The following is a 12,577-nucleotide window of genomic DNA, read 5'->3' as shown; positions in this document are numbered from 1 at the left end:
TCAGCAAATTTGAGGATGACGCCAAGATTGGGGGTGTGGTGGACAGCGAGGAAGACTATCAAAGCTTGAAGAACAATCTGAATCAACTGGAAAAATGGGCTGAAAGATGGCAGATGGAATTTAATGCCAACAAGTACGATGTTTTGCACTTTGGTAGACCATCCAGGGTAGGTCTTACACTGAGAACGGTAGGGCACTGAGTACTGCAGGAGAACAAAGGGATTTGGCAATAGAGGTTTATAATTAATTGAAAGTGGTGGCACATGTAGAGAGGGTTATAAAGATGGGTTTTGCATATTGGCCTTCATAAATCAATGTATTGAGTACGGGAGTTGGGATGCTATGTTGAAATTGTATAAGACACTGGTGAGGCCTAATTTGGATTATTGTGTGAAGTTTTTGTCACTGACCTATAGGAAAGATGTAAATAAGGTTGAAAGAATGCAGAGAACATTTATAAGGATATTGCTGGGACATGAGGACCTGAGTAAGAGGGAAAGGTTGAACAGGTTTCATCTTTATGTGCTAAAACATAGAAGACCGATGTGGAAGCAGGTGTTTTCCACCGAGGTTGGATGAGACTACAACTAGATATCATGGGTTAGGGGTGAAAGGTGAAATGATTAAGGGGAACAAGAGGTGGGGGAGGGCTTCTTCAGTCAGAGGGTGTTGAAAGTGTGGAACAAACTGCCAGCACAAGTGGTGGATGCAGGTAAAATCTCAACATTTAAGAGAAATTTGGCCAACTACATAGATGGGAGGGGAGTATGTTACAACCGCGTGTCGCTGGGGCTAGGCAGATTAATGGTTTGCTACATACTAGAAGGGCCGAAGGGTCTGTTTTTATACTGCAGTACTTTATGATTAATCTCACCCCCCCTACTCCCCACCATAGGTTTTGGAAATAGAAATATCAATGCATTTGTCAATTTCTTGCCAGTTTAGCTGTTTTTCAATTTCCTCAAGTCAAGAACTTCTGATTTTGATTCTGATCTGGAAGACACTGCAGCCTTGTTCAATGAATGCCAAGTACAGAGCATAGCACCACTGCCTTCATGTAGAGGAGCCTAATTACAATGGATCAAATATTAGTGATAAAACAACAATGCGGGGTCACCATAGAAGATTTTCTCATAACAACTGACATTAATCTAGATACCTTTTTACCAATTGTGTGGGCATGTGGCCAGGTGGTTAAGACATTCAACTAGTGATCTGAAGGTCGTTGAGTTCAAACCCCAGCCGAGGCAATGTGTTGTGTTCTTGAGCAAGGCACTTAACCACACAGTTCTGTGCGATGACACTGGTGCCAAGCTGTATCGGCCCTTGCCCTTCCCTTGGACAACATCGGTGTCGTGGAGAGGGGAGACTTGCAGCATGGGCAACCGCTGGTCTTCCATACAACCTTGCCCAGGCATGCGCCCTGGAGAGTGAAGACTTTCCGGTGCAGATCCATGGTCTCACAAGTCTAATGGATGCCATTATTTTTTACCAATTCAATCCCAAAATAATTCATTTGTTAAACATGAGCTAAAATACAGAACCAATGCTAAAATACAGAACCAGCTACAAAAAAAGCTTGTTTGAAGGGTAAACTTTCCCACTCTTTTCGATTCTTCCCGCCGTTTCCAAATCAAAATCCTAGCTATAGGCAATCCTGTCCCTGTTCCGTATCTATTCTAGCACCCTTCGCCACAACACTAATTACTGTTTTGTTGCTGTTTCTGGCAGTCATGCAGAACTTGTCAATTTTATCACATTTGCCATCAACTTAAAAGTCCTCAAGTTAACCTGGGCTACATCTGACTCTTCTCTTCCTTTTCTAGATCTTTCCATCTCCATCTCAGAAGACAAATTATTCATTGATATCTACCATAAACCTTGGGACTCCTACAGCTACCTTGACTGTACCTCAGATAACTATGCTTCTGCAAGGATGCCATCCCTGTCTATCAGTTTTGCTGTCTCCACCACATTTGCTCCACCCAAGGACTTCTGAAATGTGACTTCCCCTCTCACATAATCGATGAACCCCTCACGTCCTTCTTGCATTTCCCACATATCTATTCTCACCCATCCTCTCTACAGATAAAACAGAGATAGAGCAAAAACAAGCATCTAAAGTAGGGTGAAGCAGAATTTGTGGGAGGAAAGGGCATCCAACTCTTCAGCTAGCAATTCAGATGAAGGGTCTCGACCCAAAATGTTGACTGTCCATTTCATTGTATAGATGCTGCCTGATCTTCTGAATTCTTCCAGCTGCTTATTTTGTGATCTAGATCTCAGTACCTGCAGTCTCTTGTGTCTCCTGAACAGAGATGGAGTCCCCCCCAATCCTCTTTCACCCCATCACCTTCTGCACCTAGCACACCATCCTTTGCCAATCCCTTTGGCTTCTATTAACAGAACACAGCCTATGACGTTGTGCTAACATTTCAAGATCAATCTCATCCTTCTCTCCTACGTAGCCCTCCACTTTTCTGCCATACATGTGCCTATCTAAGAGTTTCTTAAATTCCCCAAGTGTGTCAGCCTCGACCAGCACCCTGGCGGGGCATTCCATACACCCACCACCCTCTGTGTAAACTTACCTCTGATATCCACACTGCCCCCCCCCCCACACACTTTTGCCAATCACCTTAAAATTATGTCCTCTCATATTAATCATTTCCACCCAGGGAAGTTTCTGACTGTCCACTCAATCTATGCCTTTTATCATCTTATACACCTCTAATAATTCACCTCTCATCCTTCTTCACTCCAAAAAGAAAAGCCCTGGCTCACTCAACCGGTCCTCATATGGATTGCTCTCTAGACTGGGCAGCATCCTGGTAAGTCTCTTCTGCATTCTCTCTAGAGTTTCAACATCCTTCCTATAAAGTGGCGACCAGAGCAGTACACAATATTGCAAGTGTGATCTAAGCATGGTTTTACAGAGCTACAATATTACCTCGTAGCTCTCAAACTCAATCTTTCAACTAATAGAGGCCAACACAGCAGACGCTTTAATAACCCTATCAACATGTGCAGCAACTTCAATCTAGTGCTGTCGACCCAAAGATCCCTCTGTCCCTCCACAATGCCAAGAATCCTGCCATCAACCCTACATTCTGCTAGTGTGAGCCTCCTTTCCTTGCCTATCCAGGACCACTCCCTCTGCAACTCCCTCGGCTGCTCATCCCTTCCCGCCTAGACCCTCCCCATACCCCTTGCACTTTCCCCTGCAACCACAGGAGGGGCAACACTTGTCCTTACACCACCTCCCTCAGCACTATCCAGGAACCCAACAGTCCTTCCACGAGAGGCAAAGATTCATGTTTACCTCCTTTGATTGACTGCATTCAGGGCTCACGACAATACCCCCTCTACGTCAGTGAAATCAAGCATGCAGTAGGCACTTTGCAGAGCACCCATGCTCCGCCCCATATGGCCATTGCGGGAATGTAATTTCCAATGCCCTGGTGCACTGCCAGGGAGAGGCCAAATGCAAACTAGAAGAGCGCCTCGTGTTCTGTTTAGCCCCGTCAATCTGCAGCTTCAGGTAGCCCCACTTCCCCCATGGCCCTATCCTACTCCCACCAGTCCACCCAATGTCATTCCCTCCTTGATCCCCTCATTTGTTCTTTACCTCTCCCCAACTCATCACCCTTCTACACTTCACCACTCACCTACCATCAATGGGAGTTTCTCCCTTCATTCACCGTTCCTATCCCCTCCCCCACCTGGATCCATGTGCCCTTCATCCCTCTTTCATCAAGCTCCACCTACCATTTACACTTTCCCCACCCAGCTCTCTCTGCCTATTTTCTTCTTGATATACCTAGTTCCACCTATCACTACCAGTCTCAGACAGGGGAAAGAAAAAAGTACATAGAAGAGTTTAGATCTATTGTCTAAAATACAAAAGACTATCTTTTAAAGTTTTAACTTACTGTACAAGACATTTCTCTCTACAAGGAAATATTTCCTCAAGGGTTGGTTGGTTGGTTGGTGGGAGGAGGAAATTGTCAGTAGCCAAGTTTCCTGCTCAGTAGATCTGACTGGACTGGTCAAAGAACACTGAGACTGTCTACAAGAAGGGTCAGAGCCATCTCTATTTCCTGAGGAGACTGAGGTCCTTTAACATCTGCCGGACGATGCTGAGGATGTTCTACGAGTCTGTGGTGACCAGTGCGATCATGTTTGCTGTTGTGTGCTGGGGCAGCAGGCTGAGGGTAGCAGACACCAACAGAATCAACAAATTCATTCGTAAGGCCAGTGATGTTGTGGGGATGGAACTGGACTCTCTCACGGTGGTGTCTGAAAAAAGGATGCTGTCCAAGTTGCATGCCATCTTGGTTAATGTCTTCCATCTACTACATAATGTACTGGTTGGGCACAGGAGTACATTCAGCCAGAGACTCATTCCACCGAGATGCAACACAGAGCGTCATAGGAAGTCAATTCCTGCCTGTGGCCATCAAACTTTACAACTCCACCCTTGGAGGATCAGACACCCTGAGCCAATAAGCTGATCTTGGACTTATTTCCTGGCATAATTTACATATTACTATTTAACTATTTATGGTTTCATTACTATTTAATTATTTATGGTGCAACTGTAACATATTACAGTTATGTAATAACCAATTTCCCCCGGGATCAATGGAAACCAATTTCCCCCGGGATCAATAAAGTATGACTATGACTATCTTCACATGGTTGTAGCTGCACTATAAATTAACCTAATATATAAATGACAGGGGTATATATTTTGTAATTAAAATTCTTTGAAATGCGTTTTATTCAAAATTCTTTCCCACACATCTACATAATTTATGGACTTTCCATATCCTTTTAATTTATTTTTGAGTTGTTTGATGTAACCCCAGTTTCAAAGAAATTAGTTTGAGTTAGAAAATGATGAGGCCACACAATTTTCTGCATATAGACAAAGGAATGTGTGACACAGTAATACTTCAACCGCTTTTAATGCTTAATGGAACCTCTTTACTAAATGTATACAACAGCTCAAAAATTCAACATGCAAGCTACACCTTCATGCAGATTCTCAAACAATTTGTAAACCTTGAAATATGGCTCAGATAGCTTTATGGTAGCCTGAGGCACTAACACAACTTCTAGCCTTTAACTATTATGCCCTACAGTAAAGCAAAGTCCACTGTAGTGCTTTCTGAAATTAGTCTAATTTAATATTTAAACTTTGGTGTCAACCCATACAGTTGCTTCAAAAATTTAGAACACAAAAGCACCAGTCAAAAATTTGCAAATTAGCCTATTTCAATTATTAACAATGCTTAAATCTTCTGTATTTAATACAAGTGTCATTGTGAGAGAACATTTCTAATGTGCCAATGTGCACGACAAGAAGATACAAGTTAATGTAACAAGATGAATTCTGTGCAAATAATGAATTGGAGCAAGATTACCAGCACCAGAGTCATTTTGCAAAAGCAAAGTAAGCCATCCTTCTTTCCTGACACTGCCACAGATGCAAGGAAAGGCAGATCAACCTTGAAAGAGAACTGGGACCCTTCCAGATGGGGTCATAATTTTGTTAATGGAACAAAGTTTCAGCAGACAACCATACCCTGCAACTTGAGTGGTGAAAAAGTATTGTCAAGTGTAAGGAAGCAATCAATCTCAGTAAGTGTCTTTAAAGGAAAGTAACCCTTTAGGAAGAAGGGTATAAGGCAAAAATCCAATTACTAGGGTCATAATCAAATAAGATTTTCCAAAATAACGTTTAACACTGGAAGCCTCAATACAGCATTATGATTCATACATGTTGCCACATGCATGGAGCAATCATTTTCTGAAGGCTATCATATAGATATTAATGCACTGAATTAGTAACTTGTTGCAAACCAGACATTAACTTTTTCAACAGTGAAGTAAAGAACAAGATTGACCACGTAATATTGTCGTTCTTCTTCCAACCACATTAATTCCATATGAACTTTTCCTTCATGATCCTTGTAGTCAATTGTCTGCTTCTTGCCCAGATATCTGTATCTTATGTCAGATGCAGGAACTGTCTGCAAAGCCACAGGCGAGCTAACACACCAGAAAGGCTTTTCTGCTTCATCCAAAACAGTCACATCCATCAAGCAACAATGCTGAAAAACAATGCAGTAAAGAGATTTGTTAGATTGTGGAAATCCAGAGCAACACACAGAAAATGTTGGAGGAACTCAGCAGGTCAGGCAGCATCTATGGAGAGGAATAAACAGTTGACGTTTTGAGCTGAGACCCTTCATCGGGGTCTTTGCCTGAATTGTTGACTGCTGTTTCTTCTCCATAGATGCTGCTTGACCTGCTGAGTTCCTCTAAAAGAATGCAGTATGATCTTTAGAAGTAGTGCTGAATAACATTGCAATAAAATCAAATCTTGCCACAACGGACAACAATATAATAATATTTTTCCAATAGTATAACAATAATCAGCTTGCATTTTGCCATACAATGGGAAACCTAGACCACTACATTTTACATTGCAAAAATTCTGAGAACATCATGTAAATCTAAAATTTCCATGTCCAGTGTCCCTTTTATTTTCCATGAAGGATCTGAGCATGAACTGGAATATAGCTTCAGACCTTGGCAGCTATGCATATGCCATTGCTCAGTCTGAAAATCAAAGACTGTTAGACTATAATAGATTGAAAGACATAGGAGCAGATTTAGGCCATTTGGCCCACCAAGTCTGTTCCACCATTCCATCTTGGCCGATTCATTTCCCCTCTCAGCCTCATTCTCCTGTCTTCTCCCCAAAACTTTGATGCCCTACTAACCAAGAACCTATGAACCACCGTTTTAAATATACTCAATGACTTGGCCTCCACTGCCATCTGTGGAAATGAATTGCACAGATTCATCACCTTCTGGCTAAAGAAATTCCTTTACATCTCTGTTCTAAATGGACGTCCTAGACTCACCCACTATAGGGAATATCTTCTGCGCATCTACTCTATCTAGGCCTTTCAATATTAGGCTACGTCCACACTACGCTGGATAATTTTGAAAACGAAGCTTTTTCTCTTCGTTTTGACCCTCTGTCCACATTGAAACGGCGTTTTCATCCCCCCAAAATGGAGCTTTTCTAACACCCTCCAGAGTGTGTAAATTTGAAAACGATTGTTGCGCGTTGTAGTGTGGACTGGATAAACAGAGATATTTAAAAATGCTGTCATGACAATACCACAACAACAATGCTTTTTCTGTTTCTGCTTGGTACTGCGCAAGCACTGCCAGACGGCTGTTATAAGGCGCAATCGGTGTGAACAGCGTGAGTGTTAAATTGTAAACTGAGCTTTTTTGACTATTTAAAAACGCTGTCATGACATGCAGGAACAGATGGCAGCAGCACGGCATTTCACTGTTTTCTTGAACGCAATCTACCCACACAACCTAACAATTTCAGAACAGATGGCAACAAGACTGAAGCCAGAAGACTTAGAAGCGTACTCAACAAATACGTTGACCCATAGCTTACTGAATAAATAAGTATACTCACTTTGCCCTGTTTTCTGTCCTTGCTTGTATGAAGGTGGTTTACCTATTTACGCAAGTACTTCTCTGACAATAGATGTGTAACAGCCTAATATAACATTGTATGGAAATACAAGATAACATTGATGTAGACATGTTTTATACATTTAACAAGGTGCTTTATTAATGCAACAGAGTTAGTTTTTCAATGTTCGTCGTCAGCCGAGTCATACTGTCCGTGAGCTCCCTGTCGGTTGCCTCCATATGCTCCAGTATTCGTTTTTTTTTAGTTTTAAGTCCTCCTGCGTGAGAGCCAACAGCAATTCCTTTAAAGTTTTTCTAGTCTGTAATTGGACAAACGTGCACCAAGTATACCGTTTCCTCTTCGCTTGTTTTCTGTGTCCTGCGCATGCCCAGTAGGAGATTTGCCTAAATGTCCATTCTAATGTGGACGGAGATATTTTGGAAAATGCTTGGCGTGGACGCCTGTCGTTTTTACTTGAAAACGGTGTTTTCAAAATTATCCAGTCTAGTGTGGACGTAGCCTTAGATAGGTTTCAATAAGATCCACCCGTCCCCCATTCTTCAAAAATCCAGTGAGTACAGACTCAGAGTCATCAACACTCCTCATGCATTAACCCTTTTATTCCCAGAATCATTCTCAGGAACCTCCTCTGGAACCTCTCCAATGTCAGCACATCTTTTGTTAGATAAAGGGCCTAGAAGTGCTCACAATACTATAAAAATGTAGTCTAACCAATGTCTTATAAACCTCAGCATTACAGCCTTGCTTTTATATTATAGTACTCTCAAAATGAATTAACTTTGCATTTGCCTTCCTCACCACTGATCAAACCTGTAAGTTAGCCTTGAGGGAATCCTGCATGAGGACTCCCAAATCTACAGTTCTATTCCTTCTACCAAAATGCATGACCATACACTTCCCTACACTATATTCCACTTCTGCCACTTTGTCTATTCTCCCAATCCAAGTCCTTCTGCAGCCTCCCTGCTTCATCAACACTATCTGCCCCTCCACCCAACTTCGAATCATCAGCAAACTTGGCCACAAAACCATCAATTCCTTCATCCAAATCGTTGGACATATAACGTAAAAAGAATCTGTCCAACATTAACCCCTGTGGAACACCACTAGTTGCTGACAGCTAACAAGAAGAGGGTCCTTTACTCCCGCACTTTGCCTCCTGTCAGTCAGCCAATCTTCTATCCAAGTTAATGTCCTTCCTGTAATACCCTGGATTCTTACCTTGTTCAGCAGCCTCATGTGCAATACCTTATAATTTTCTTCTGTCTGCCTCCCTCCTTTCTTAAAAAGTGGAGCCGGCTTTGCAGTTTTCCATTCCTCCAGAACCATTTCAGAATCTAGTGATTCTTGAAAGAACATTACTAATGCTTTCACAATCTTTCCAGTTACCTCTTTCAGAATCTGGGATGCAGTCCATCTGGTCCAGGTATTTACCTACCTACAGATCTTTCAGCTTCCCAAGAACCTTCTCCTTCATATAGGTTGAGAACCCCTCATCTGAAATGCTTGGGGCTAGAAGTGTTTCGTATTCTGGATTTTTTTTCTAATTTTGGAATATATTACGAGATAGCTTGGGATCACCATTATTGTTAACTCTGGATTTATGTGCTACTGGTGAGCACACTTGTTCATCACACATCTGTACTTAACAGTAATAATTATTACATACCATTAATATTATGAAAATATCATGTTTTCAGGGTAACAAAAACAACACAGCAGCATCAGAAGAAAACCTGAATCAGCTGTTGAACAACAATAAACAGCAGCAGGCTTTCACTCTCCATCTATAATACCATGTTTTGATTAAAAAGATACAGTACACTGTATATTTTTTAGGTTTTATATAAGGTATAAAAACAATCAGCACTGTAGACTTGGTCTGGCTTTCATCTGCGTTGATCTTAGCAAACAGAATCTTTGTGCTGCCTCGTGATAAATAAGCAAATGCTTCAAAAATTTAATGCATTCCTTTTCTTAAATTTTTGCCCAATTATCCAGCCTGCTAAATATTCACAATTAACTTTAATTTTTAGTTTGTCATGATAGATCTTCGCTTGTTTCATGATCAGCATAAAGTTAAACAGCATACGTTCACTCTGACACTGACAAATCCACTCTTTCAACACATGATCACCATCTTCATTTTTCGCTTTATGAAGTGTTTTTCCACTTTTCATCAACTTCTGTTCATTACACACAAGGTCACTTCTCAGAATGGTCTGTGGTACACAGAGACCTGTGCATCACCTGGGAAACTTCCAAGCACCTTGTGGAATTTTCCATTTGTAACATCATGTCAGATTTTCGGATTTCAGAAGTTTACAGATTTTGGATTTTTGGATAAAGGGTACTTAACCTGTAGTAGCAAATGCACTCCTTCCCCCAACACTCGAATTTCTGGCATATTGCTAATGTAGTCAACAGTGAAAACTGATGCAAAATACTTAAAAGTTTGTCCACCGTTTCCTTGTAACTTATTACTACCTCTTGAGCATCATTTTTCCAGAGGTCCATTACCCACTCTCCCCCATCTTTCGCACTCTATATATCTGGAAAAAAAACTTTAGGTAGCCTCTTTGATATTACTGACTAGCTTATCTTCATATTTCATCTTTTCTTCCCTTATGTTTTTTGTAGTTGCTTTTTGTTGGTTTTTAAAAAGCTTTTCAATCCTCTAACTTCTCACTAACCTTTTCTATAATATATGCTCTTTTTGCTTTTATGCTGCCTTTGACTTCCCTTGTTGGCCATGGTTGCCTCATCCTCCCTTAAGAATACTATTTCATCTTCGGGATGCATCTATTCCACCCCTTCCAAATTGCCCCCAGAAACACCATCTATTGCTGTTCTGCTGTCATCCCTGCTTGTGTCCCCTTCCATTAAACTTTGGCCAGCTCCTCTCTCATGCCTCTGTAATTCCCTTTACTCCACTTCAATAATGATACATCTAATATTATCCTCTCACTCTCAAACTTCAGGGTGAATTCTATCATATAATGATCACTGCCTCCTAAAAGTCTCTTTTACCTTGAACTCCCTAATCAAATCTGGTTCATTATAAAACACCCAATCCAGAATTGCCTTTTCCCAAGTGGGCTCAACCACAAGCTGCTCTAAAACGTCATCTCCCAGGCATTCTACAAATGCCATCTCTTGGGATCTAGCACCAACCAGATTTTGCCAATCTACCTGCATATTGAAATCCCACATAACTGTTGTTACATGTCCCTTTTCTCAATTTCCCAGTGAAATTTATATCCCACATTCTGGCAACTGTTCAGGAACCTACAGTTGAAGTCAGAAGTTTACAGACACCTTAGCCAAATACATTTAAACTCAGTTTTTCACAATTACTGTCACTTAATCCTAGAAAACATTCTCTGTCTTAGGTCAGTTAGGATCACTACTTTATTTTAAGAATGTGAAATGTCAGAATAATAGTAGAGAGAATGATTTATTTCAGCTTTTATTTCTTTATCACTTTCCAGTGGGTCAGAAGTTTACATACACTTTGTTAGTATTTGGTAGCATTGCCTTTAAATTGTTTAACTTGGGTCAAACATTTTGGGTAGCCTTCCACAAGCTTCTCACAGTAAGTTGCTGGAATTTTGTTCCATTCCTCCAGACAGAACTGGTGAAACTGAGTCAGATTTGTAAGCCTCCTTGCTCACACACGTTTTTTCAGTTCTGCCCACAAATTTTCTATCGGATTGAGGTCAGGGCTTTGTGATGGCCACTCCAATACCTTGACTATGTTGTCCTTAAGCAATTTTGCCACAACTTTGGAGGTATGCTTGGGGTCATTGTCCATTTGGAAGACCCATTTGCAACCAAGCTTTAACTTCCTGGCTGATGTCTTGAGATGCTGCTTCAATATATCCACATGATGCCATCTATCTTGTGAAGTGCACCAATTCCTCCTACAGCAAAGCACCCCCACAACATGATGCTGCCACCCCATGCTACACGGTTGGGATGGTGTTCTTCGGCTTGCAAGCCTCACCCTTTTTCCTCCAAACATAATGATGGTCATTATGGCCAAACAGTTCAATTTTTGTTTCATCAGACCAGAGGACATTTCTCCAAAAAGTAAGATCTTTGTCCCCATGTGCACTTGCAAACTGTAGTCTGGCTTTTTTATGGCGGTTTTGGAGCAGTGGCTTCTTCCTTGCTGAGCAGCCTTCCAAGTTATGTCAATATAGGACTTGTTTTACTGTGGATATAGCTACTTGTCTACCTGTTTCCTCCAGCATCTTCACAAGGTCCTTTGCTGTTGTTCTGGGATTGATTTGCACTTTTTGCGCCAAAGTACGTTCATCTCTAGGAGACAGAATGCGTCTCCTTCCTGAGCGGTATGACGGCTGCATGGTCCCATGGTGTTTATACTTGCCTGTTATTGTTTGTACAGATGAACGTGGTACCTTCAGGTGTGTGGAAATTGCTCCCAAGGATGAACCAGGCTTGACATCATTTTCTGACCTCAATCCGACAAAAGATTTGTGGGCAGAACTGAAAAAGCGTGTGTGAGCAAGGAGGCCTACAAACCTGACTCAGTTTCACCAGTTCTGTCTGGAGGAATGGAACAAAATTCCAGCAACTTTCTGTGAGAAGCTTGTGGAAGGCTACCCAAAACATTTGACCCAAGCTAAACAATTTAAAGGCAATGCGACCAAATACTAACAAAGTGTATGTAAACTTCTGACCCACTGGGAAAGTAATGAAAGAAATAAAAGCTGAAATAAATCATTCTCTCTACTATTATTCTGACATTTCACATTCTTAAAATAAAGTAGTGATCCTAACTGACCTAAGACAAGGAATCAAAGTTGCTGGTGAACTCAGCAGGCCAGGCAGCATCTCTAGGAAGAGGTACAGTTGACGTTTCAGGCCGGGACTCTTCATCAGGACTAACTGAAAGAGAGAGTAAGAGATTTGTATGTGAGAGAGGGAGGGGGAGATCTGAAATGATAGGAGAAGACAGGAGGGGGAGGGATGGAGCCAAGAGCTGGACAGTTGATTGGCAAAAGGGATATGAGA

At 41.5% G+C, this 12,577-nt stretch overlaps 1 protein-coding gene across 1 annotated transcript in view; it reads right to left on the bottom strand.

Moving 5' to 3' along the window:
* Positions 1–4,964: 4,964 nt before the first annotated feature.
* The window catches only part of fbxo15 (F-box protein 15), a 45,941-nt gene continuing 38,328 nt past the window's right edge, over positions 4,965–12,577 (bottom strand). Inside the window, exon 10 of the mRNA XM_063055081.1 lies at positions 4,965–6,119. Coding sequence (XP_062911151.1) covers positions 5,850–6,119 — 270 coding nt within the window. The 3' untranslated portion in view covers positions 4,965–5,849. The remainder of the gene's footprint in view (positions 6,120–12,577) is intronic.

This window comes from Mobula hypostoma, chromosome 1 (assembly GCF_963921235.1).
Source record: "Mobula hypostoma chromosome 1, sMobHyp1.1, whole genome shotgun sequence".
Taxonomy (NCBI): domain Eukaryota; kingdom Metazoa; phylum Chordata; class Chondrichthyes; order Myliobatiformes; family Myliobatidae; genus Mobula; species Mobula hypostoma.
The sequence above is the reverse complement of the archived record's forward strand: the minus strand, read 5'-3'. Positions and strand labels throughout refer to the sequence as shown.